The sequence below is a fragment of the Dermacentor albipictus genome, chromosome 8, assembly GCF_038994185.2.
Source record: "Dermacentor albipictus isolate Rhodes 1998 colony chromosome 8, USDA_Dalb.pri_finalv2, whole genome shotgun sequence".
Classification (NCBI taxonomy): Eukaryota; Metazoa; Arthropoda; class Arachnida; order Ixodida; family Ixodidae; genus Dermacentor; species Dermacentor albipictus.
In genome coordinates, this window is record NC_091828.1 from 98977161 (window position 1) to 99004913 (window position 27753).

The 27753-nt window shown below is 45.8% G+C and overlaps 2 protein-coding genes across 5 annotated transcripts in view; one reads left to right on the forward strand and one right to left on the reverse strand.

The window, feature by feature from the left end:
- The window catches only part of LOC139048891 (lysosomal alpha-glucosidase-like), a 43267-nt gene extending 16401 nt beyond the window's left edge, over nucleotides 1–26866 (reverse strand). For 2 of the 3 annotated variants that reach the window (XM_070523813.1, XM_070523812.1), the window contains exons 1-12: nucleotides 26766–26866; nucleotides 24549–24708; nucleotides 22786–22894; nucleotides 19538–19706; nucleotides 16988–17154; nucleotides 12524–12672; nucleotides 10521–10695; nucleotides 9537–9645; nucleotides 5058–5275; nucleotides 3776–3886; nucleotides 2677–2799; nucleotides 310–485 (exon numbers count right to left, since the gene is read on the reverse strand). In XM_070523813.1, the coding sequence (XP_070379914.1) occupies nucleotides 310–485; nucleotides 2677–2799; nucleotides 3776–3886; nucleotides 5058–5275; nucleotides 9537–9645; nucleotides 10521–10695; nucleotides 12524–12672; nucleotides 16988–17154; nucleotides 19538–19706; nucleotides 22786–22894; nucleotides 24549–24670 (1628 nt within the window). In that variant the 5' untranslated portion in view covers nucleotides 24671–24708; nucleotides 26766–26866. The remainder of the gene's footprint in view (nucleotides 1–309; nucleotides 486–2676; nucleotides 2800–3775; nucleotides 3887–5057; nucleotides 5276–9536; nucleotides 9646–10520; nucleotides 10696–12523; nucleotides 12673–16987; nucleotides 17155–19537; nucleotides 19707–22785; nucleotides 22895–24548; nucleotides 24709–26765) is intronic. The other variant, XM_070523814.1, reaches the window with a different exon arrangement.
- LOC139048890 (lysosomal alpha-glucosidase-like) overlaps nucleotides 1–27753 on the forward strand; it is a 108269-nt gene that overhangs the window by 44187 nt on the left and 36329 nt on the right. For both annotated transcript variants that reach the window (XM_070523810.1, XM_070523811.1), the window contains exon 3: nucleotides 27028–27156. In XM_070523810.1, the coding sequence (XP_070379911.1) occupies nucleotides 27028–27156 (129 nt within the window). The remainder of the gene's footprint in view (nucleotides 1–27027; nucleotides 27157–27753) is intronic.

The following is a 27753-nucleotide window of genomic DNA, read 5'->3' on the forward strand; positions in this document are numbered from 1 at the left end:
GCGAGGTAAAGAGTACAAAAATGTAATACCAGAGCCGAATAATCGTCCTGAATTAGGCGCACCAGAGGAGTAATCTCTCTTGTGCGGCGAAGCTGCTTGACAGTGAAGCACTTGCCTTGCGATGAGCCTGGCAGCTATGAGTGCCGGTGAAGACATATGAATGCCGAAGCCATATTCATTGAAATATATTATGATAGCACTTTCGTCACCGAGTTAGAAATGCGTCGTCTCTACTGGCATCCATCTGTCGCCAGGGGAACGGGCGTTGCACTGTCTGGTTGGCGTCGTTTACCCGCACCGTATGCTTACCTGTGCGTCATTTCGGCCAGCATGTACGGGTAGGCGTTTCTGAGGTCTGCGTACGTCGAAAGGTGCAGGCGAGCCGTACCGCATATCTGGTCAGTAGGAGTGGCGACGTCTGTCGGTGAGTGCGGGCACTCTGGCGTGAGGGAGCCTCTGATCTTGCAACGGGGTCCCTCCAACAGCTGTCCAGAGAGAGATGGAAAGGGAGGGGGGGAGGAAGGGAGAGACGCCAACAGGGTGAGCCACATAGCGTATAGGCAGCGTTGAGATTGCGAATTCTTTTGGCTTGAGAAGAAGCTTGGGCTCGGAAACTCCTATCGGAATACACGGGAACGAAGACATCGTTCTCCTCAGCAAACACTGCACCGAATTGGATGAACCTTGACATACTTGAAAGAAAAAAGGTTGAAATATACTGGCTGTTGGGGACACATTTGTTTATTTCGGCCGTCAATTGCCAGGTAAACGTCGCGAAACACAGCAAAAGAAATACGCTGATGCATGAAGGTTAGAAATGTGCATCTCACCAACAAGAAGGATGCGGTGATACCGTAAACTGCCCTTCTTGCAGCATCTGACGCGGTCAGAATTCAGGCAGTATACGTGGCTTTCAAACATAGCATTAATATGCGAGAAGCACTTTCGCGAAATTTTAAATAAATCATATTCTTTTTCCCTTCAGATGCTCCAGCAGATGCAGTTTGCAGAGCTTCTATGTTTAGTGCAAAGTACCTATTTTTATACTTTCTGTGAAAGCTCCATTCTTAAGGTTACCCATTTTCGGTAGCCCTTGCAGTAAATGTGGCGCCATAAATCAACATTCTGCAGCTACAAATCGGCCGAACTCGCATTTCTTTCTTCAATGCAACAAATGCATTCTAATCAGTTACGAGGTCATTAAGTGAGAGAAGTTATGCTTTTGTGATGTATCTAAATCGAGAAATAGGAGGGATCTCAAGCCCAAGCCCCAGTGGGGGCTCTCACTGGACAACTGAAACGAATATCTAAGGCTATTCTTTGGTTAGATACATGCGCCAGAAGCGAGTTTGCAGCCAGAAACTGACATCTGCCTCGTTTTAGGCACCATCTCACTGCAGTTGGCTTCACGGTAAAACACATTCTGAAGAGGAAACAAACTTTGACACTCTCGCTTCGAAACCACGCCGAAGACTGATATGCTCGAATTCGGCGACGTTGGATCAACCAGAATGATACTTTATGCGTTCAACGAAAAAAAAAGCTCGAATGATATTGGCTGTTGACAGCAAGAATCTGATTTACGTTGTCGAAAAGAAATTTTATGGTTTCCACGATCTCCCGTTTCAGTTCGAACACCTTCAAAGGTCGCCTTTGGGTCAGAGCTACTAACCACAAGCTATCTTTAGAAAACCTAAGCGACTGCATTGCTGCGAGAAAGGAAGAAAAATCCGCACGTGATCTGCACTCGAGTGGTCCCCTCCAAGAGCGGACCCCTTCTGCGCGTCAAATTACGTACAACGTACGTCTTATCACGTACTCATCGACCGGTACATCGAAAATAGAATCATAAGTTCACATAACTGTATGCATCCAAAGAATGTTCAGATTCACCGATATATTTCAGCACGAGCGATAGCGTTCGGTAGTGCATTCCACATTTCCGGTCACATTACCGCGAATAATGAAGAGCGTAGTACGTCGCTACGAGCTACGCACGGTTGGATAACGTGATCATGGTTAAATTGTTCATTACTTTTGTCTGGTGCATATAGATATCTATGCTTACTAATTAATTTGACTCTGTATAACTTGAATAGTTTTCTTTCGCCCGCAATGCAGATAAGTAGAACACGATTCCCCTGTGTTGTCGCAACTTTATCACCTGCCGAATTATTTTCATAAATATTACGAACACCCGCCGTGATTGCTCAGTGGCTGTGGTGTTGGTCTGCTGAGCACGAGGTCGCGGGATCGAATCCCGGCCACGGCGGCCGCACTTCGATGGAGGCGAAATGCGAAAACACCCGTGGTACTTAGATTTAAGTGCACGTCAAAGAACCCCAGGTGGTCGAAATTTCCGGAGTCCTCCACTACGACTTGCCTCATAATCAGGCAGTGGTTCTGGCACGTAAAACCCCACAATTTTTTTAAATATTATGAACCATTTGTTCTACAAAGCATTTTGTTCCCTCATTTACAGTATTTGAATCTCGTACTCTCCGTTCTCGTGATAGCCCGCAGGCTATGGCAAGGGCCTGCAGTATGTCTGAATGAATAAATAAATAAATAAATAAATAAATAAATAAATAAATAAATAAATAAATAAATAAATAAATAAATAAATAAATAAATAAATAAATAAATAAATAAATAAATAAAACGAGCAACACAGACCACGTAATCGAAGGTGTCGTTCACCCCTTCGGAGATCTTGGCGATTCGCAGCGTCTCGTACCAGTGTTGCTGCGCCATCGGATGCGTGAAGTCCACGAAGTACACCGCTTTGTTGTTCTTGTCCTGCGAGGATGGCGATGGAGCAAGGACAGGGCGTTCCGTTGGAAGGAGGAGAACGAGATCGGGAGAAAGGTTAATGGCGGCGAGGCGCGCATGCCGTTCGTGCGACTCGTGTGGGAAACGTAAATCCTGTCTGATTCCACTAATATTGGGGTTGGGTTCGGCTCGTTTAGGTTGGGCTAGGTTAGAATGGCTCAGGCTAGGTTAGCTGGGGTTAAGCTATATTTGGTTCGGTTAGATTATGTTAAGCTTGGTTGATTTATATTGGGCACCCAACCGAACCAGGCCTAATATAACTTGAACTCAGTTTGAGAGATTTAGAGTGGATTTATTTAGAGGTACTGGGGGGAGGGGGTATTGCTGTGAAATTAGCTTTGCCGCTGCCAAGAACCATTCGCTGTTTGCTAGGCGCACGCTCCTCAACTGGCAGTAGTTAAAGGAGTACTGACACAATATTTCCGACTCTGCAGTTTTCTTTCATTTCTGGACAGAGAGAGAGAGAGTGGGTGTCAAACGAATGCCTGGGAACCTTACAACAACAAGAGAATGTCAGGAAGCTTCGGAGCGCCATGAGTAATTAAATATTAAACCGTTTCTGCAGCCACTTTGGCTTTCGTTTCGCATGGTAGAACTCTGTGGTGACGTCAAGACGCCGCAGATGGCGCGTTTTTGGCACTTGTTCGGCCTCGCTCGGCAGTCAGTTACCCTAACTCGTTGTGAGGCCCGACGTTACAGCACAGCAGACGACTCAACAATGCGTCATGACGTCACCCATCAATCGCCTCATGCGAAACGAAACACAATCTGGCTGTTGAAAAGGTAATACAAGAATTTTTTTAAAGGAAATTTGATGATGGCTACCATTGTTCTATGATTTAGAGGACCCGGACCTTTACTGGCGGCAGAAAAATGTACAGCTTGAGATACCACGTCTGTAGTGGTTTAAAGAATTGCCTATTGCGGATAAGCGGAAGCTCACGTAGCAGGTGTAGGGTCGCTTCCCGGTGCTCTCCTGGATCACGACCTGGGGTGTGATGGTGACCGTCAAGTTCTGCTTGAGTTTGTAGAGGCCCAGTCGATGAACCGCGCGCTGCGAATGAGGTACTCGTTTAGACAACCTGCGGTATGCTAAAGCTTTCCATAGGCTATGCAAAGTCCACCGCCTTGGGTGTAATGTAATGATATCGGAAACGCAATGATGCCTGGAGGCGTGGCTTCGTGTCGTCTGCTGCACCATCGCATCACCGCATCGCAGGCTTGTGGGTCCAGACGATGTAGCAGACGACGTGAAGTCACACTTGTAGGTGCCACTGCAGCTGCGTAGGGAAATAGCGGCAGAAATCGCCCCGCCTTAAAAAAAAAGAAAATGTGGCACCTTCGCGCCCAGGTCGAATCATCGAAAGCGATAGCAAGGTTTAGCGTTGAACTTGGACTCGTTTCTTTGGGGTGGTCCAATCTGGGATTCAGCCACACGGGTATCTTTTCTTTTGAATGCATTTCTTTTGAAGTGCAACCGAATGGCCGTGCTTGATTTGTGCCTTTTTGTGAGTGTGTGTGTGCTTTTCAATTAGTAATTACTCATTGTTCCTACTATACTGTGTTCATCTTAACATGTAATCCAACCTTTCAACAGGCACTTACCCCCCTCCCCGTACACGCGCGCACACGCACGCGCGCACGCACACACACACACACACACACACACACACACACACACACACACACACACACACACACACACACACACACACACACACACACACACGCACACGCACACGCACACGCACACGCACACACGCACATGCACACACATGCACACACGCACACACATGCACACACGCACACACACACACACACACACACATTGTTCGTGCGTGTGTGTGCGCGTGTGTGCGCGTGCGTGCGCGCGCACACACGCACAACACACGCACACACACGCACACGCGCACACACACGCACACACACGCACACGCGCACATAAAATCACTTGGCGCCATTAGGCAAAAAAGGGTGCTCCATATCCGCCCACCATGGCATGAAGTGGCGTTGGTTAACACTCCCAGGGCTAGATATAGTACAACATAAATACCCGTCACTGGACGGATTGATAACCGTAGCATATATATATATATATATATATATATATATATATATATATATATATATATATATATATATATATATATATATATATAATAGACGACGGTGACGTAGAAACTTCTTGAAGCGCTGCTTCAAGAAACACTCCCGTCGCCACTCACCGCCAGATGCGCGTTGGTGACGACGGCGTCCAGCCTGACGGGTCCGCCGGAGGGCACCGAGTGCAGCAGAGTGTGCACCGAGGGCATGCTGGGTCGACCGACGAGGCCGTGGTACTGTTCCAGGACCGACTGCGGCGTCGGTCCGCCGAACACGAAGAAGTCGAGCTGGCCGCCGTCGACGCGGAACGTGAGGGTCCCCCGTGGTGACGTCACCAATTCTGGGGTGCGCAGTGAGAGAGAGAAACCTTCTAGAGTAGGAGGAGGAGGAGGAGGAGGAGGAGGAACTTTATTATTGCAGAAACTGTTGCGCGGTTTCGGTGGTTCCCTCTGACAGGGCTCCGCTGGCGATCGCGGCTCTCCGGGCCTGGTCGAGGGTCGCCAGTTGGCTTCCCAGGTCCAGTTCTGAGAGTCTCGCCTCCGAAGACCCCGTAGTGAGTGTGTGTGTTGTGACTCGTGGCGAAATTGCGTCGCCCGGACGGTCGGTACATTCGTGCGTTATGTGCGCGAGTGTCCCTGTGTGGTTGCTACACAGGGACATGTCCTTCTAGACCTCATCGACAACTGCGACGATGATTTGCGGATGCCCTTCGAGACGGGGCTGTCGCGCATGGCCCCAAAAGTTGGGTGCGTTTTTAGCCTTCCCACTTGTCGTGAAAGGATCTCGAAACTACGGAGCAGGAATATACCGGAAAAATTTATACCACGACAAATTTATTTCATTTATTTGGTACATACTGCCGGCCTGAGTGTCAGGCCTCGGGCAGGAGTGGGTATATATGAAACAATACAAGAATAAATGATCAATACAAGGGTACAAAATTTTCTTATCAACACAATCCTAACATTACGCGTAACAGCACTCGGTACTGTGCATAACAAAGTGAGCATTCCATATCGCAGCTCATATATGGAAAGCGAGAGAGAATACAAGAATAAGTGAAACAATACAAGGATACCAAAATTCCGTATAAACTGCAGTCTAACGTTGTGCATGACAGCACCCGGCACTACACATAACGGAGAGAGTATTCGCTGTCACAGCTAATTTACTAGGATAGCTTATCTATATCCAGTCTAGCATTTGTTTACAAAGAGGTCACCTTGTGAGCGGGGGAGGGAAACTATGTTAATGCGTGCGGGTGAAGATGGCGCGGGCGATCCCGAATGTGAGTCACTTGACAGCGCGGCGTCGTTCTTATGTCTCAAGTTTTTTTGGTCATTGTCACGGAAAATACCTCGCACTGTGTTTCGCGAAACATGCCAGGTTTATTAAGGAGCGGACGCTTCATGAGAGGCTGCAGACTGATGCAATCCTACATCTTTGTTGTCCCAGTGGGGCTTGTCCGGACTTGCCTGTCTTCTTTTGTTGGGGTGGTTGTTGTTGTCCGCTCCGTTGCTGCCGCGTTGATGCCGTTGTCGCTCCTCTTGCTTGGGTCGTTGATCCTGGCCGCTTAAGTTTCCCAAATTTTTCTACACACTCTGCGGATCCAGTGAGGTGGGCTCCTCCGCAGGTCATGCAGGATGGTGGGCACTCATGTTCTGCAAGTCCGTCCGTTGTGGAGCCGACTTATTTGCCACAGAAGCCGCATCTTCCTTCCTCTGGCTGGAGGCAGTTATCTACCCAGTGGCCCACCGTACCGCATCTGTAGCACGCGGGTATGGTCTTCTTATACTCCCTGACCGGGACGCATTCATAGTTATATTGTATGTAACGGTGGAGTCTTCAGCCTTCAAAGGTTACCACCGCCACGTTGGTGGTTCTCAATTCTCGGACAAAAGCGATTTGGCCCTTCCTTCAGTAGAGCTTAGGCTTGAGAGAGGCAGAGGTTTCATCCTCTCGGACGTTGATCACCCCCTTACATACCTCTCCATTCAGCTTGAGATGACCGCGGAAGGGATATGAGTGTCCCCCTACTTGCAGGTCGAATTCTTTGATCAGCTTGTCAGCTACCGGTGTTGCCTGGGTTCCAGACACGATAACGTTCTGCTTCCATACGGGCCACACACTGACATCCCCGGCGGTCACTTCACCCACGTATTGCGCCACCGCCGATCCCACGTCACCATGCTTGAAGGCCATTTTCTGTTCTACGGTGCCTCGGGGCTTCAAAACTACGATTATGGCTTCGGAACGGAGTGTTGGCGTCTGTTTCGGGTGCCATTTGCGAGCCGTCTTATTCCCGGCGTGGAGGGAAACCCCGCCGCCGCCCTTGGTAGCCATGTTCACTTGTTGCTTGCGTTGCCGCAGGCGTACAAGTGCTTGAAGACACTCCCTTTCGGTGGGCATGATGTCTTCATCTTGATGTTTATGTTCGATTTCGGTCCAATTCATGGATGTCGGGCCGTACCTGGTGATCTACGGCGTGGCCATGTCCGGAGAACTTCCGACGCTGGCTGCGTCGAGGTGAGCCGTCGTTAGAATCAGCTCAACCGCGGCATGACGAGATATTCAGATTGGCGTAAGATCTCTCAAAATTGGCCAACCTGCCTCAGGTCGGTGTCTGCAGGATCCTTGCGGTGTTCGGCATCGGATAAGACCAAGATTTGCAGTGTACCGTGTGTTGGTCCGCGGTTCCAGTCGAAAATCAACGGACGCGTTCCCAGCAGCTGGCGTCCCCCTTCGACCACTCTGCATCGTTGAGACGCGCTAGGCCGGCTGTTCGGGTTCAATTGGTACATTTGCATTGAAGGGGTCGCATGTGACGAGAAAAATCTAACGATTATCTATTAAAGCCTCAGCATTCGTTGCCAACGGGACGGCCATGGATAGGCGTGCAAAACTAGGAAAGGTCAGTAAGTAACGCTAAGCGAAATCTTGAGTCACAACCTAGGCAAACAATGCTTACGCTTTAGTGGACAATTCTCAGAATTGGAATTTTTAAAAATATTATACAGTCACATAAGTATGCCACAAACACTGCGCACCACCGCTGCTTCGTTCACATATACGAAAACGCAGACGGCGTACACCACCACAGTTGTACTATACCCGAGTTGACCTCCAGGGTGGAGCCGGTGTAACGCGATGCGACAAAAAAAAATTATGGATCACTGGCTAAAATAAAGCGCTCGAGCATGTTGTCGTCCACTTGAAGGAGCCGTTTGCAAGGTAACCTTTGTCAGAGTCCTCTACTATACTTTTGAATCAAATGACTCTGCCTTTATTTTATAATCTTCTATAATTAGATTTCAAAGGAAATTCAAGGGGGCAGCGACGCAAATTACGTTGCCGTCTGCTCTTTGGAACAGACGGCAACGTTTGCAGCAGCTTAAGAGGAAGCTTTAGCTCGGGTGCTCCTATCTAAATACATGTAAAAGGAGAATTCGTTTTTCTCGGCAACCACTGCTCTAAATTTGACTGGGTTTGCTGCATTTAAAAGAAAAACTTAAAATCTAGTGACTGTTTGTTTCGAATTTTTGAGTTAGGCCGTCAATATTTTATAAAAAATTGACGAAAATTGCAAATTTTCAGAAAACGAAACTATCAAGTTTACAACTCTGTAACTCAACAAGAAAAAATGATATCGCAATTCTGTGAATTGTATCTGATTGCACATCTAAAGCGGACAAAATTGATATGTTACACATGAACCTTAAAAAATGTAATAATAAGTAATTACAACTTTTGCAGAACCCTCGTAAACAATGTAACAAATTCACGTAAGATGTAAAATGACATATAATATTTGTCCGCTTTGAATGATCTAATGGATGCCGTTTACAGAACCGCGATATCTGTTCTTTATGCAGAGCTATTAGTTTGTAAACTTCATGCTTCTATTTTTTTCAAACTTCTGAATTTTTGAAAATTTTTCTAACAAAATTCAAGCCCTAAATCAAAATTCTGCTTCCAACAGTCACTATAATGTATTTTACTCTCTCAAATGCAACAAATTTCATCAAAATCGGTCCAGGGGTTGTCTCAGAAAAACGTTTTTGCGTTTTTACATGTATTTGAATAGGCCGCGTCGGAGTTGGGCCCGAGCTAAAGCTTCCTCTTAAACTTCGGCTTTTAAGAGTGGAGTGCGATAGATTTCAAAGACCACCGACTGCTTGTCGTGCTTCCCGGCAGCCGCAGTTTTCTTGTGGATACCGCGGAGCCGAGCCCGATGATGTTTTTGCCGCGCTGCTCGAAAAAAAGGACCTGTGTTTGAGCTTCCGCGTAACAGAATTATGTTTTCTCGTATATACAAATTAAACTCCGACGCTATCATGCCTGTAGGTGGTGTGTAAGCCGTACTTTACGACTTTAATGAAGTATTTTGACTTTGACGAGTTCAATCAGTTCAGTAACGCACCTGCGCTACGTGGAGGGCCTGCGTGGTTGTGGTTCGTGATAATTTTTCGCCAAGCGACGTCCGACGCTGACAGCAGAGTTCTTGCGACACGAGACTCTGAACGCTTTCGCGTTGATACACCGCCCAAGACCTCGCGCGAAGACTTTGCTTCGCTATACAAGACCCGACTTCAGCCACCCACCGATCTCGTTTGCGTTGTGTAGGTACACTCCGTGCGCCGTTCCTTCAGCGGCTGATGCCAGGAGTAGGAAGGGGTGGTCGGCCAAGTATGTCCCCTTGACAGCTCGGTTCTGTGCCGAAGAAGATGCGGATTCGGTACTGTGATTAAAGCGGCAAGTTAATTTACCACACAGAGAATAGGTGGGGACGTTAAGAGGCTCTCATATAGATTGAACGCGTCGTTTTCTTATTGCCTGCTAGTCTAGTATAGCCTGAGCCTTGGCGGTGAACCAACTGCCATGACGGCACCAATATCCATGCGTTCTGCATTTTACTCCGCTATGTAGAGTACATTTTCCTCGCTGACCACAGTGGAGTACAGCGTAGATTTCTAGGCAGCGGATGTAGAGACCTCCTGATGTTCTGCATGATTGGTTAAGCGCGTAGTTTGCGCATTGTTTTTCTCTCTCTCTCTCACACTAGAAAATGCAGAAATCCAATCACCCGAAGTTTCTCTATCCTTGATATGGGCCACGCATCAGTAGTGATAGGCGTCCCATATTTTTGTCATCATCATCATAATCATCATCATCATCATCATCATCATCATCAGCCTGGTTACGCCCACTGCAGGGCAAAGGCCTCTCCCATACTTCTCCAACTGCCCCGGTCATGCACTAATTGCGGCCATGTTGTCCCTGCAAACTTCTTAATCTCATCCGCCCACCTAACTTTCTGCCACCCTCTGCTACGCTTCCCTTCCCTTGAAATCCAGTCCGTAACCCTTAATGACCATCGGCTATCTTCCCTCCTCATTTTTTCCCTCCTCCATTTCTCCTCACTCATCTCCCTCCTCCTATTTTTAGTCGAGGAAGATCAAAGCAGACGCGGCAGCGCTGCAAAAAAACGCCACGCGACGCCTGAAATACGCCGGAAATGCGCTTCAATGTGGCTCGCTATACAACTTCGGCAGAGAATCTCTGGCAAGGGAATATAGTTGGCGCACCTTTGTCGAGCCGGAGCCCGCGTAGAACAGGTGTCTCGCCGAATCCGCGCTCAAATCGAGAAACGGCCGTGTCGACGGGGTGCTTCGGATTCCGTAGGCGAACCGGGCCTTTGGTCTCAGCGTCACGTACTTGTCCCGCTCTGTGTAGTACATGCGCGGGAGGTCGAACTCCACCCTGCGCAAATTATCGGAACGAGGTGATCGCCTCCAGCGAGAGCGGTGATGAGCAGCTGCTTCGCTCATATTTTATTTATTTATTTATGTATTGTACCTTCAAGGCCCGAAGGCGTTACAGAAGGAAGTGGAACTAAATATACAGCATGTGCAGATAACAGGGTATAATAATAACAAGAAAAAAAATTAGAAATTGCGGATTAACACAAGTATTCTTCAATACTAGTTCTAAAAGCAGATGTATCGGTTATGTTAACAATTGAGGCCGGCAGATGATTCCATTCATCGGTAGTTTTAGGAATAAATTAATAAAAAAGATAGGGTCGCGCGACAGTGTGCAACGCTCAATTTATGCCGATGGTCAGTACGAGATGATATATATGCAGGTTCGGACAAAAGTTCACATTTTAATTCCGGATTGTAATAATAAACTTTGTGCAGCAGTGATAAGCGTGCTAACTTCCTACGGGATAAGAAGAGAGGGACGTTTAAAGTAGCCTTCATAGATCATAATGAGCGAATGCTCATTATTAATGAACATATTAATGCTTTGACGCAAATTAAAGTATATTAAAGCATATTAATGCTTTAGCATTAGCTAAAGCATTAAATGATTCCCGAGGCGGAAAAATCCGGCGTTGGCGTGACAGCACGACGGTCCGAAAAACGCTGCGAACGTTCGATCTTTGGTGGGATTCGAACGCACGACCTTCGATGTTAATTAAGGCGAAGTTAAATTAGGATCACTGAAAGAGCGCAGTTATCGAGCGGTGCTCGATATGCTTTCGCATTCATTCACCTACAGCGATAGCTAAGTGCCCCGTCAATTTTTTTAATAAGCAACACTTAGTACAGGCGAGACAGGGCGACTTCCTGTATCCCGCGATCTGCGTCGTATTCTACACAGTGAAAGAGGGCGCCAATTTATTTATCGAAAAAGCAGTTTATCTAGAAGTCTCCCGCAGTCTGTACATGGTTTTGTGGAAGCTACGTCATCGAAGGTACTGCAGAAAGACTGCAGGTAGGTCTCTTGAATTCCTTTCACGATAGCGCCGTGCCGTCACAGATCTTTGGCGTGGTGTGCTAGGGCCTAGCTCTATATTTATCGATAAAAATAGAATTCACGGTATTCTGAAAGAGCCAAGGCTTAGTCTTATTGAGATTTCAAAGCCGTTTACTGAACCGCAACGGCCCAAATAAGACAAAAAAATTATTTGAAATTCACGGCGTCGCACTAGCGTACTAGTTCTGGGGCTTCTGCGCGAAATTCAAAAGCTTGTAGGACATATGACGTCATAAACTTCACCTTGTGACGTATCGACAGATGCGCATGTGCGGCAGCTAAAGAGACATCATACTTGTCATGTTCTAAGTATGCTATCGGTTACTTAGTTAGCGATGCTAAGTTATAGCGCTTTTTTTCTTTTTCGTTTAATATGTCCTATTCATTGCACTGAATGTGGCATTCTATCTAATCAGCTGCTCGAACACAGCTGCCTGAAGACCGAGTTCAAGGAAACAACAGACGAGAGAATGGTGCTTCTCGCCATTCTTCGTTCCCTTTGCGCTGGAAGTAGGAAGGTTCCGAATTGGCTTTAACCGTACAGAGTTTCTATCGAGACAGACGAAAAACGTATAACTGCTGGCGCTAGCAGACAACAGGTACAGTTTGTTTTCGTGTGCTCCGTACTTTGCGCTGAAAGTGACTGTTTGTGCAACCAGTCGTCGGCAAATTTCGCTTCCTCAAATCGCGAAAAGATAGAGAGAGAATCAGATGGTGCCGGGCGCACCAACTCATTCACGTGGGTGGGGCCAGTAGGCCTACTCACAGAACTCTGCGGGTCTCCTTGGCTACGACGCTCAGGATGTTCTTGTCACTAAGCCTTGCCGTGTAACCACACGGCAGCGAAAGGTCCACGTATTCCCCTTCGATCGCCGGCACCGGAGGCACGAACTCACGCCGACTTCGGTCCCTGATCTGTGCCACGTGAAAAAAGAAAAGAAATAGGGAAGATGGATCTTACGCGTCGAGGGAATGAACGTTATGCGATCACGTTGAAATGACGCCGCTGCTCTATAGACGCCAGAAGTTGCCATCGTCGGTGTCGTCATCTCCTTGACCTCGGCACGAGTCTCATTTGTTGCTACGATTCGGTTTGTTGCAGCTTGTATATTATTATTATTATTATTATTATTATTATTATTATTATTATTATTATTATTATTATTATTATTATTATTATTATTATTATTATTATTATTATTATTATTTTTATTATTATTATTGTATACATGTATATGCAGACGACGTCACTTTGTCTTAGAAAGCTCACACTGTTTGTTTATGACTGTCGCATCCTGTAGTCTGACCTCTTTCCTTTTTCTGAATGGTGCAAAGATAATAAACACGCATTGAATCCTGCTAAGATCAAAGTCATGACTTTCACACGGAAATCAGCAAGCATTTCCATTTCTTATTCGGTAGATTCTGTGTCGTTACATCTCTAAGGACAGTGAGGTCAATGGTCTCGGTGTATATTTCGATACAATCCTATGCTTTTCTGCTCACACTCAATGCTTTGCAAAGCACGGTATGCCCTTTCTTGGCTCTGTTTGCAGTTTATCGAGGGAATTCTCCTACACCATTCTGCAAGCTGTTCACTATAATCTGTCTTCCTCAACTCGAGTACAAGTCTGTCGTCTGGAATACCATTTCTTGATCCAATAGTCACGTTGCAGATCGGGCCCAGGAAAAGTTTAAAAGCACATATCACTACTGCTTCGCTAGCATGGACACTAGACCTTGCTCTAGCACTGCTGGATTATTGACGTTGCCCCTTACTTAGCTGCCGACGTCATCCCTCTGATCTCTTCCTTCCGAAACTCCTTCATGGTGTCCTCGCCTGCCTGGAACTTCTCAGTTGTATCATGTTTCGTATACCGCGCAAGATCACCAGAGAACATGGATTTTTCTGTGCTCCTGCCTGTCATCACCAACAGTCAGCTATCCACAGAATACTGAGTCTTTATAACGCTTATTTTGAAGATCTCGATATTTTCCACAACCTGCTGTTCTTTTCCGAGGTTTCCGTCGTTGTGTCATAGCTTCACCCATTGTTTACCTGCCCTTAGCGTCCTTCCTTTTCGTATTTACCTTGCGCTTTGTTGTACGTACTTTGACTTTTTTTTAATGTATGCGTGCCTAGCACTCAGACCTTAGGGATGTTCCTGGACATGGCAAATGAATAAACAAATAACTGAGCGATTGATCGATCGATGAACTGATGGGTTATTTGATTGGGTGGTTGATTGATTGATCGATTGGTTTGTTGCTATTGTTAGAGGGAATTTCCAATTGAAACAGGGCAGTGGCGTGTGCCCCATCACACTGCAGTACACTAAAGTTCATCTGAAACTTCGATATCATTAAATACGTTTTAATTTCGGCTGCTTGCAGTTAGTAGCACGCGCATTATTAGGCTATCTTTCGACCTCACTCTTCTCTGTACTTATGTGCCACCAATGTTCCGAATGTTTCTTGCTTATGTTTACTGCACCGATGCACCCATTACCGTCGTTAAACCCTATATATTCATAGAGATGGTGCGCCATCTAGTGAGGCATCGTACAAACGAGATCAGATAGCGAGACAAACCAACCAAGAAAGGCCAAAGAACGCACTCGCGAAAAAATATGGTTAATCTATCAGTATTTCGGTATTCGGCCTAAACCTTAACGCTAATAAGTGTGCGTACACTCAGTAAAGCTTGGTATGACAAAGCTACAACTTGTTCTAAAATGTATCGCAGTCTGTAGGATGCCGCAGTGCTAGCGACGCCAATGTCAGCAACCACGTCTTGTTGCGTCGACTTTTAACTCCGAGTCCGAAGAGACCAATCGGAACTCTAGGCCGAGTGAGCGGCTATCTTATATGGGGGTTTTTCGATAAAGACTGAGGGTGATGCTCTAATATCTTTACAGTACAACCTCGTTACAACGAAACGGGATATAACGAAATAATGGATATAGCGAAGTAGCTGAAATTTCCCCTCGAAATTCTCAGAGAGATTCATGTTACAGTAGATGCGATAATGGATACAACGAATTATAGTATATAACAAAGTAATTTTAGCTCCCGCTTCAACTTCGTTATAACGAGGTTTTACTGTATTTTTCAAAATTATTCATTCACCATTTTATCTCTTTCCCCACTGAGAGAAGCAGCCGCGTCCCACCGTTTCTACCGAGCCTAGACTACACGGGGGATGCCATGTCTCTATGCCTGCTTAAAAAAATAACCTCCAATATCTTAACTATACACCTCGCTCCATATCAAAGAAATGAAGTCGTATACTGCAGCATCTGCACTTCCAAGAGGATTGTTGCAATGCTTCGGGCAACAGTAAAACAAAAGCGACATTGCTTGGACGTGGAACAAGGTACTGAACAAGGCGTAGTTAAAACGTTGGAGGCAATTTTTAGGAAGACGATGCTTGACTCATGTGTAGGCGTGGTATAAACGTGGGACGCCTGCATTTTACTAACTGGGGAGGATATAGAAAAAGAATAATAGGGCCAATGAATGATTCTCAGAAATAACGACTTCAGAACATCAGTCTCGGTATTTATTGAACACGCCTTGTACTTTTCTGCAGCCATCATTGAGCGTGATTACTCTGTAAAAAAAGAACGGAAGAGGAAAAAAGAATAGCATGATCTATTTAAAATAAAAGAATTGGTGCCGATGGAAGAAGCAGTCAAGGATGGCCGAGGACTGTTTGGTGTGGGAAAATTTGGAAATATTTACGCGTGTATATACAGGCCTAAAAAAAAAAAACCGGGGATACTTGGAGATCGCTAACAGACGGTTTCGTCTTGCAGTAGGACATAAATTAGGTTGTCGACGATAACGATTATGAGGAGGTGAAGGCGCAGGTAGCGACATGATCACCGTGAACGTATGTTGGCGATTTCTTATTCCCGAGCACGCTCACGAAGTCACGTCAACGAAGTCGTGAAACGTTGAATGGCTGGTGTCACGAGTAAGTCGCCGCCATTTGCGCCTCGCGTGCTTTGGTTTCCCTGTGTGCTGTAATTCATCATCATCATCATCATCATCATCATAATCAGCATCATCATAATCATCATCATAATCATCACCATCATCATCACCATCATCACCATCACCATCATCACCATCACAATCATCATCATCATCATCATTACTATCATAATTTTTGTTTTATGCTCACCTATGAGGAAGGCACCTCCACCGAGTCCGAGCAATCTCCCATTGCCCCTATATTGCTCCAGGCTGAATTTATGTTATGCCGGCAAGCTTACTAATTACTTAGCAACACCTAGGCAGTTGCTTGCTCTCCTCGACTGCGCTTTCTCCTGTCCTGGCACCCTCTCCGTAACTCTGTCACAGACCCTCGGTTATTTGCACTACACTATACGTGGCCTGCGCAAATTAACTGCGTCCCTTCAATCTACTCTCTCATCCACACCACTGTCTTCCTGCCTCCCAACCTTATACGTTCATCAGTTTTCTTTCTATCACTCGTTGCTCAGTGCTCCACTTCTTCGCATCCTTTCCTGTTAACCTTCCGAGTTTTCGTTCTAAGTTTTCGCGCCATATGTAAGAGAAGCGACAGAATGGCTGCACATTTTTTTTTTCAAACTTTAGTGGTAAGGTGCTGGTCAGAGACCCGACAGTGTATCCCAGTTCAAGCTGAGTCAAACAGACGGAAACCTCACAGACTTACGGACTCTACAGACTAAAACTCTTAAAAGCTCAATAAGATAACCTCTGCGAAATGATCCAAACTGAATACCAAGTTTACTCATAATGGCAAAGCCCTTAGCGCCATTCAAAAAGATAGGGATTGTACAGAGACACAGGACAGCGTCGCTGTTTTTTTGAATTGCGCTAAAGGCTTTGCCATTAGGAGTAAACCGTACCAACTAGCCCAAGAATCCGCCTTGTTGAATATCGAGGATGCGCTTCTGTACACAACGGCGAATACCGCCACATCTTAAAATTCTTTGATGGCGGCATTTTTGAGCCGTAGCAGCCTTCTGGACCAATCAGAGCTGGCGCGTTGGCGAATTCGACGATCATGGCGGCCGTGGAGTGTTTTCGGCTCCAGCGATCCGTTTCGGCGCGCGCAGCGAACAAAAGCATAGCCTCCGAGATCGACATATGCTACTCACTCGCAAGGAGCCGCGACCAACGCGTGGCGCTTCGAAAGCTATTGCGTCAAAGAAATTCGCAGAGCACCGGAACTCACGCGTATTCGGATCGTGTCGTACGTGACCCTGGTGATGTCCACGGTGACAGTGGCCGACTCGCCTGGCGCCGGCCTGTCCGAGCGGTTCAACGACAGCCTGGAAGAGGTGCTTGTGACGTCACTATCGAACACCACGTACCGACGGTACGACGGTGGCATGAAGCACCCTGGAGACGGCGAGTGAGCGAAGAGGGGGAGAAAGTTGGAACTTGGTGCATAATTACGTGGCGCGTATTTAATGTATTTTTGTGTGTTCATTTACCAAGATAACTACATGCATCTGGGTTTGCATTATTTGTAGCAGGTATACGTTATGATCTTGGCTTGTAGCGCGAAGTGAACACGGACCCAGAAAGGAGCAGACAGGACGAGCGCTAACTCTCAAATAAATTTTGGACATGTTACAGGCTCGTCCTGTCTCGTCCGGTCTGCTCCTTTCTGTGTCCGTGTTCACTTCGCGCTACAAGCCAAGATCATGTTACCGTGCCAACTCGCCCAACTGTCTATCCTTTTGTATACGTTATGAACAAGGTGAGCACAAAAATAAGAGGGTTGAACAACCATACTAGAAAAAAATATAGTGGAACGGCCGTATGAGTTCGCAAAGATCACGCGTGTTAGTGAATTGTAGAAAAACGCAAGAATGATAAATTTACTGGGCGCCAGCGTGGTTACACCTAGCCCTACGCCATGATTGCGTTATAACGCAGATGTCGCTTCAGCGAGGTGGCAGTATACTTGCTCGACCTACTAACTAGTGCTCCGACAAGTTGTTCTACTCATATAGTGCGTGTTGAAAAAAAGGACGATTTACGCTGTGCGGTGTTGAATCTGTCCTATGTTCTTGCTGTTGTATCTACGTTGGGTGTAGTTTGCCCGAGCCTTCAAGTACTCCGGCCTGTGGTTAAGAAGGCGATATTTGGGCATTCTCTCCCATTTTGTCCCCGTTACATAGGCTTTATAATATGACGACTATAAAGTCGCTTTTACAATGCTCAGAGAAAGCTTCTTTCTTTCTTTCCTTCTTTCTTTCTTTCCTTCTTTCTTTCTTTCTTTCTTTCTTTCTTTCTTTCTTTCTTTCTTTCTTTCTTTCTTTCTTTCTTTCTTTCTTTCTTTCTTTCTTTCTTTCTTTCTTTCTTTGTTTCTTTCTTTCTTTCTTTCTTTGTTTACATTGCTAAAATACAATGACGGGGGCTAAGATAAAAGCTGCAATGAGGCAGCTTGAGGTGCCCTTAGCCCCTGTTTTACATGGTGGCAGTAAGTAACACAATCAACCGTACGCAAAGAACATTGCATATACATATTAAGTACAATCATTAATCAATTCAAGAGAATTTTCTATAGCGGAACAAAGAAACAAAGGAACAACGAAATTGGATAATGACCAATAAAAAATATGCAGACAGTACGCACCCCCACATTACATACACTTGGCAATACGTAAATAAAAGGGAAAATCGCGCACACTTGACAATGCATAATTAAAGGTGGAAACGCTTATTTTTTTCGACTTAGGAGCAAGAACACCAGATGTACAGGGGCAGACACACAGCCTGTCTCATGTTTCAGCGTTACACGTTTAAAGAGAGGAATAAGCGTTTTCACCCTCCGAAAACATTATTTAGGCATTTCAGGAAGAGATTATAGACATATTTCTACGACATCTATAAGAAGTCCGTCGGCATACTGGAAATATTGCCTTTCAGTTTTTTTGTCCAATAATGTCTATAGCTTCTACAAACCTCCTCGGAAGTCCGTAGGCTAGGATTAGAGATATTGAAGCTTGAAATATCCATTCCCTTTTTCATATACCATTAAAAATTACGCTCCGACAAGAAGTGTACAGGATAGCTAAAATACGTCTACTTACTGTCTATAGGTATCTTAACAACATTAGAATCGATGTTACATGGGTATAGAGTGCGCTCTGGCGGCTACAGCTCTACCAGTCATGCTCTCTCCACCACAGTACACCACGTGACGGTACGTGGTAATACATAAAAGGGTCCCATTCAATGAATCGTTAGCTTAATTAATTACATTGTGGAGTATGTACTGCCTTGTCGTTATTTAAAACCAAGTTTTATGTTGTGGTGTACCCAGTTCAAAAAGATACAACCTAATCGTCGACAGAAAGACGTACACCGACGTCTAAAAGGCTGATTCTTGGGCTAGTTGGTACGGTTTACTCGCAATGGCAAAGTCTTTAGCGCAATTAAAAAAAAAACAGGGACGTGCCAGAGGCACAGGAACGCGCTAACTTTCAGCTGCCGTTAACCCGGACGGTAATTACGTTTAACATGGACGGTAAAGGCGTGCGCATGCGTAGAGTGTGATTTATCTTTTGTATTTTTGTATCTTTTGTATCTTTCATACCTGCTTCGCCACATATCTGCCTCCGTGTTTCAATAAACGTCAGTCGAAAGTTAGCGCTGTCCTGTGTCTCTGTCACATCCCTGTCCTTTTGAATTGCGTTTAAGGCTTTGCCATTATGAGTAACACGTCTAAAAGTTGTCGAACTTCGACCTGTTCTATACGCTAAAGACTTGCCTGCCGGTTGCCCTGCTCTGGCAATCCAGCAGCAACCACGGCGCCGGCAGTCTTGCGCGTCGGTGCCAATGTGGGGTGGGCACTCGACGAGACCTTTTTGCTTGCTGAGCGCAGAGCAGACGGTGTCCAGATCGGCTTTCGCGTCGTTGGCGGCATTCGACTTCGGGGGCTTGAGACCAGGGAAATGATCGTGAAGACATCGCCATAACGAGAGAGAGAGAGAGAACAAAGAGTGCTTGCGGCGCGGGGTAGGAATGAGCACGGCACTTTAGCAAAACTATTTTTTTAGCTTAAAAGAGAAAATTTAAGAGTTCAGCAAGCTCTTTGGATACCGACATTATTAATTGCGAGAGCAGTAGACTCTCGCAGCTGACACCGCCCTCTACCGACGATACCGACACGTCGCGACGATGCACGATACGTGGTATTCGCCTGCTGTAGAATTGGCTAGAAATTGTTATAGAAATACGAGAGCAGACGACACTACCTTCCGAACATGCGTGGGGGCGGAGTACTTTTGCCAAACTTTTCGCGAATGTTTCAGTGCACGCTGGTTGGCGCATCCTGCTAAGAGTTGCTCTGTTGCTGTACAGACATAGTTTCGGATTTTAGCGGCAGTTGTGGGTAATATCTCGTTTTACCTGTGCGATAGTTTATCTGGATACCGTGCACGCGTTTTTGTGGACGTACGTACTGCTTAATTAGCTGAAGTAATGCGATAGCTGAATATCACTACGTTCTTCTCACTAACAGATCTGCGTGCTTCGTAGATCTTTATGATGCGAATGTATGAAGGCAGGAATTATTAATGATTTATCATTCGATTTCACGGAACGGAGGAAGCGTTCATTGTAACAAAAAGAACATGACGCGCAAGATGTATTGTCACTCCTCTCTGGCTATTCATAGAGTGTAACACCACGTGCCTGCGGTGCCTCATAACGGCAGGGTTGCCATAGCTGAAGATAGCACATTCGCCTCTATACAAGCAGAGACATTGAGGGAGTTGGCGCTGACGCGTCGACCTACGGAGTGGCTCTACGTTCCGGTTCAGTAAATCGTGGTATATGAGCGTGTTTGCTGCGACTTGGATTGCCAGCAATCCGCGCCATGCAGTGATTTCGGGCGCTTTATTTACCCCTTATGTAATACCCCACTTGTTGGGCCATTTGATCTATGGAATCAACTTGAGCCAGCCTCTCTGACTGGCTCAAAAATGCCGACATTAAAAGGATTAGATAATCTGCGGGAACTTGACGATGTCCGGAATGTCGCCCCAGCGTCAGGGTTCCCTGTGGCAATTTTTTTTGTGTGGTAAACTTTATACAATAGCAGGGAGTGACGACCGCCTAGAAATGCCTTGCATTTCGCCTATTTACCTCGACAGATATGGCTCTGCAACGCGAAAGACAAATTTTTTTGCGATGGTAATTGTGCGGACACTCCAGGCGAATTTCGGTCGTCGGCGGTGCCGTGAGGTTGCGCATATATTCAGTTAAATACACACCACGTGTTTACGCGTGCCGTGTATGCAAAGTATATACAGTGAAAGCTCGTTAATTCGAACTTCAATAATTCGAATTTATGGATAATTCGAACTGTACGATTTGGTCCCGTCAAGCTCCACAGAAGTATATGTATAAAAAAAGTCCGTTAATTCGAACGCGAGAAGGTTCCCTCACGGATAATTCGAACTACGCTCGCCTGGCACACGGCCTACTGCCTACACACAAGGCTGTATTGCCTCCGAAACGGAGAGAACGGCGAGAGAAGGCAAAATCGGAAAAAAATCTAACCAACGCGGGGTCAGCCAGAAGGCAGTGGCGGCTGCCGCCTCTCCGTTCTACGTAACCTCCGAGACTTCTTGCCCGTTGCGAATCTCGGAGGTTTTGAAAATCTTGTACAGCTGCTAATGTTGTGCGGAGATGGCACGGCAAGCGCCAAAACACAGTGAATCAAGTACGTCGCGGCTGCGTTTGCAATCAAGAACCAATGAACCAGGGCCTTCGCCACCTTCACATGTTCACCGTCTTTGTCTCGGCAGTCTTCATCGGTTGTGCACCTCTGTTTTCAGCTTAGGAGGTATCGGCCGTCGCGATTTATTGTGACGGTGTTAAGCCTCGGCTAACGTTCGTTTCGGTGGACATCGGTGGTGTGGCACAGTCGGACCCAGAGCTTCGACTTGAAGATGGCGTGTGCCCGCGGCACACGCCATCACTTTCTGACACGCCAAATTTCTGACATGCCCTACTGCTTCCAAATCGCAGTGTACTGTTGCTCTCCTTCACTTTCGTTAGTTCGAACTTTCGTTAATTCGAATTGAAGCGGCTTCCCCTTGCGGTTCGAATTAACGAGCTTTTACTGTATATGCTATATATACCGCTCAACCACCAAAGTTGCTCAAACCAGGTGTTACTTTCTCGAGGGAAATTATTGCTCAGAATTTTTTTCAGAATGGTAGCCCGCTAAACAATTGTCACGAAGGGTAACATTCACAGGGCACGACTTTTATCTATTTTTTCTATTGTGCGTATCGAATACTTCTGTATATCTTACTGTATGAAATATCGAATACTTCTGTATATCTTACTGTACGAAATATTTTCATATATTGTGTCATAATAGCGATGTACATAGTGCTGCATTTGTTTTATTATCTCTTGTGTATCTTGTGACGTATTTCATGAGCAGCTGTATTTATGAGAATTACTCATCACGTAAGCTTTACATTTTTTTAATGCTTGCTCGTAGTTATCATGATTAAAGTTTCGCAGTTATTAGTGTGGAAATCCTATTTTTCCAATAACTATTGTATTTAACCGTGCTAATCCTTTGTTGCATTTGTTGCTGCCTGTAAAACGGGGCCATGGACCACGTGAAGCCTTGATGGCTTTTTGTCCATGGTCCTCAGCATCAGTTGTATGTTGAAATAAACTTGATTTGATTTGATTTGATCTCGGACTAACAAATATTACAAAAAAGTGCAAAACAATAGTGCTTATACCTGAAAGTGATGGCAATTTTACTCGCGCGGATTTTTTCAGGGGCAGCCAGCGTATATGGGTAGGGGGTTCCTGTGCAATGCCATTACAGGTCCTGCACACGGTGTGTGAAAGCTGTGTGCCAGAATATTTCAACGCAAACCTCGGCACACCTTGCGATCACGCTTGGCACGAGGATGCAAATTTTTTTCGATCGCTCGCTAATGATTAAGGCCACGATACGGAAGATGGAATGATGCAACGCACGCTGTGCGGGCTCACAATAGTAATCTCCTGCTTCACCGGGCCACCCGTGAACGATTTTAGCTCTTCCAAAAAACGAGCATTCGGGATTTCTTGTCTTCGTTCTGGATTTCTGAAAGAAAAAAAATGAAACAACTAATAAAAGCGCTTATGCAGAAATCATCCACATCGATTTTTAAGTTTTTTTTTTGGCAAGTTTGGCATCAGATTCCTAAGTGGACATGAACTAAATTCGTACGCAGTTCTTGCTATACTTGCGCAAAAATAAGTAAGAAATGTGGGTTTGGGAACATTTTTTTAGGGATTACCTACAATTAACTTGAAAAGGCCCTTCGATGTTAACTAATGGATGAAGCTGTTGCTCGGGGCCAGGTCTGATGCGTCCGTTGTTACATGCAAAACGAATAAATGATCTACAAGATAACCACTTCGGCCCGATTTAAATTAAGCTTGCTGTGTTCGCGAGATAAATTTAAGTTCTATGTACCACAGGAACCAGAATTTGAGCAAGTGTGGCCATGTTGTCCTTGAAAACTTAATCTCACCTGCCGACGTAATTATATAAGTTTCTTCCGCCCCCTGCTACGGTTCCCTTGTCTTGGAATCCAGCCCGTAACCCTTAACGACCACCGGTTATCATCCCTCCTCACTACATGCCCTGCCCATGCCCATTTCTTTTTCTTGATTTGAATTAAGGTGTCATTAACTCGCGTTTGTTCCCTCACCCAATTTGCTCTCTTATTATAACCCCATAACATTACACCCATCATTCTTCTTTCCATAGCTCGTTGCGTCGTCCTTAATTTAAGTACAACCCTTTTCGTACGCCTGCAGGTTTCTGCCCCGTAGGTGAGTACTGGTAAGACAGCTGTTATATACTTTTCTCTTGAGGGATAATGGCCACCTGCTGTTCATGATTTGAGAATGCCTGCCAAACGCACCCCAGCCCATTCTTATTCTTCTGATTGTTTCAGTCTCATGATCCGGATCCGTGGTCACTACCTGGCCTAAGCAGATGTATTCCCTTACCACTTCCAGTGCCTCACTACCTATCGTAAACTGCTGTTCCCGTCCGAGACTGTTAAACATTACTTTAGTTTTCGGCAAATTAATTTTTAGACCCACCCTTCCACTTTGCTTGTCCAGGTCAGTGAGCATGCATGGTAATTGGCCTCCTGAGTTAGTAAGCAAGGTAGTATCATCAGGGAATCGCAAGTTACTAAGGTATTCTCGATTGCCTCTTATCCCCAATTCTTCCCAATCCAGGCCTCTGAATACCTCCTTTACGTACGCTGTGAATAGCATTGGAGAGATCGTATCTCCCTGCCTGACGCATTTCTTTATTGGGATTTTGTTGCTTTCTTTATGAAGGACTACAGTGGCTGTGGAGCCGCTATAAACATCTTTCAGTATTTTTACATACGGCTCGTCTACACCCTGATTCCGTAATGCCTCCATGACTGCTGAGGTTTCGACTGGATCAAACGCTTTTTCGTAATCAATGAAAGCTATATGTAAGGATTGGCTATATTCCACACATTTTTCTATGACCTTAGTGATAGTGTGAGTATGGTCTATTGTTGAGTAGCCCTTACGGAATCCTGCCTGGTCCTTTAGTTGACTGTAGTCTAAGGCGTTCCTGATTGTATTTGCGATTACCTTAGTAAATACTTTGTAGGCAACGGACAGTAAGCTGATCAGTCCATAATTTTACTTTTACACTTTACTTGGGTGGCTGCCGCCAAACTAAGCGTGACGTCACTCACGCCGAGAAGATTCGCAGCGTCAGCACCGCGAGAGGCACGAGGCATAGCAGCGGCAGGCAGCGGCGGATGACCAGGCGGCGTCGCACGAGAGACAGCGCTGCTGACTTGAGCGTGAGTGCCATGACGCAAAGGAGCGGACACTCTTAACCGAGGCGAGACACTGCAATGGGGTGCGTTCGTCAGAAGACTTCGATCACTCCAAAGTAAGTAACTAAATAGAGCACTAAATCTGTAACACAGAAAAGTGAGCCCAAGAGCACATGTTCTCGACAGCCAAGGATGGCCTAGGAATTTCCTTTCTTTTTGACAACGTAGACGCAACTTACACCCCTATAAAAACTCCGACTGTAACAAGGAACCTTGCAGTAGTGGTGATTCTTTTTTCTCTCCCTGGGGCTATACGTTCCAGAACCGCGATCTGATAATGAGGCACGACTTAGGTGGGGATTGCGGAATAAATTTGATCCCCCTCGGGTTTTTTAACGTGCGCCCAAATATCCACCCAAACACGAGCATTTTTTGTTTGTTGCATTTCGCCACCATCGAAATGTGGCCGCACTGGCCGGGTTCGAATTGGTGACTCCGAACTGAGCACTGCAACGCCATGGGAGCAGGACTACAGCTTTGGGTCGTAGTCCTCGTGATGGCTTTTTTGGACGCCAATCGGTTTCGTGTAATTTTGAGCGTCTTGGACCTCGAAGAGACGAGGGACGGGACAAGAAGGCGATATACACGACCCTGTTCGAGACAAACAGTCCGGTTTGAAAGTACAATATGGAAACTTGTCATTCCTTCTTTGGGACGGTATCACGGTTTATTATATATTTATTGCGCCCGGTTTGCTAAAGTACAGCATTCTTAAAGTCTCGTCGGCCTTTTTATCAGAATACTATATTTACCACTTAGGTCCCTGAAATTCGCCTTATTCTGTATTATCGCTTATTACAGAACATTTGTCGTGGTTTCTGTCATCTTTTTGGATCCCCTCCCCACCCACATAATGCCCTTTTGAGCTTTACAACAGATAAAGACCTATCCGTAGTTCCTGTGATTAATCTGCAGAAACTTTGCGAAATAACTGCTCCCATGTTTCGCCAGAGTGACGTATAAATTGTGTTGGCACCGTCCAGGTTAGCGCGCAGTACGCAGCTGTTTCGGACGTTGGCCAGGTCGACGAAGGCCGTGAAAACAAAAATAAAAGCGTAGTTTTGAATGCTTGAAAAGGCTGTGTTATAAGTTATCCTTGTTCTCCTCCAAAAATGCTTTAGTAGATCCACGCATTAGAAAATGACAGTCACTTCAGTAGTCTTATGTGATTTGAATGCGACAGCTTTAAGAATTTTCTGATTAATTGGTTACGTCCGTGATACGTGAGGCCATACCTTATCACATTTCCTTCCCAACTCTACCTTAATCCAGTTTATTCAACTTTTATCCACCTTAATGCACTTCGCTCTAATTTGTATCAACCTTAATATGCCTTAATCAGCCTCGCCCTAATTTGTAACAACCTTAATCATTATTAATCCACCTTGATCCACCTTGCTCTGATTTGTACCAACCTTAATCCACCTTAATCATGCTTGCCCTAATCCGTACCGACATTAATCATTCTTAATCCACCTTGATCCACCTTGCTCCAATTTGTACCAACCTTAATCCACCTTAATCCGCTTTTATATACCTTAATACACTTTACTTCACCTTAATTCATTTTACTCCACCTTAAGTCATCTTGCCCTAACTTGTTTTAACTTCAATTCTGCATTGCTACTGCCGTCATACAAGACACTGATGACGTCACTGATGATGATCTTTCTTAAAACTCGTTGCGGACAACGTCGGATTTTCCACCTCATGGGACACATAATGCTTTCGCATTAATAAATGATGTGTGCTTTGCCAGACGCATCAAGACGGCTGAGTTAGCTTACTAGGTTACGGAAATGTGAAGAAGGGACAGAAAAGGACACCAGGTTCGGGGGAAGGCCATAGAACAAGATAGAAAACAGGAAAAATCAAGAGAAATACTAAGACAAGGTATGGGCTTCTGCCTTCCTCTCCTTCCGACTTTCTCCTTCCTCACCTTCCGGTCTTAATCTCGCTTTTCGTGTTTCCCGTATTCCGTCTACTGATATTCCTCTGATTAGAACGATGTACCCACTCATCCCACAACATATACCGTCGCGAAAACAAAGACACAACTGAGGAACTTACCGGCTGGATGAAAAGCAACCTCCTGTACCTTGTTCTTGATCTTCTTCCTCAGCGAAATGGCGCAACGCACTCTGGGAGATCGGCCACAAATCGGGTGGCGAGAAAACTGTGATTATTACCTTTTTTTTAGGGAAACAAAGTGAAGCGATACAAGCGTTTCGTAATTTTATTCAGGGCTCAGGCCCTTATTTTGCTTCTTCCTTTAGAATTTACACTGCACGTTCAATTTCTCAAACCATACTTTTCTTCCCCCAAAATGTAGATCCGAGAAAGAAGAAGCAGGGGACAGGCTAGCTCGAGGAGCTTACGGGTGGTGCGTGGCTCGGGGCCAAAGGAAGAAGAAGCCGTCGCGCACCCCGGCCGTCCATCTCTAGGCGTCCGCCTCGAAACGGTGAGCGCGCGAAGCTAGGATTCTAGCCCGGAACGATTTCCGAGGAAGTCACTTCGGAGGACGTGATCGGCGATCACTGGGACCGCGAGAGAGAGAGAGAGGGAGAGAGGAATACAGGAAGGCAGGGATGTTAATCAGTCAACGGTCTGGTTATCTACCCTACGCTGGGGGAAGGGAGAAGGGTGAGAGAGAGAAGGGAAGGAGAAGGCGTAGAAACGTGTACGGACAGTACTTGAGTTAGGTTTATGGCACGCGATGCGGATGGTGTTGCGAAACTTTCTACTGAACACTGTGCCGGTGACGCTATGCATAATCTAGCGCCTATCGGTGTCAAGCACAGGGACGCCACCGTGATTTTGCTTTGTGGAAGGGGGCAGAGCAACATTTCGGAGTGGCCGGCGCAGTGTGACCTGTCGATTGCGAAGAGACTCGAGCATTGCGAAACATTGCAGACTGACCGACGACCGTTATTTCAGCTACACCAGTCCCTGGATAAAGAGCCGTTCGAGAGTTGATACTGTTTTTTTACCAGTTTTTTGTTCGACCACACAACAGCAAGAAATCGCAGTGGCTTGCTTTATTTCCGGCGTGACATTA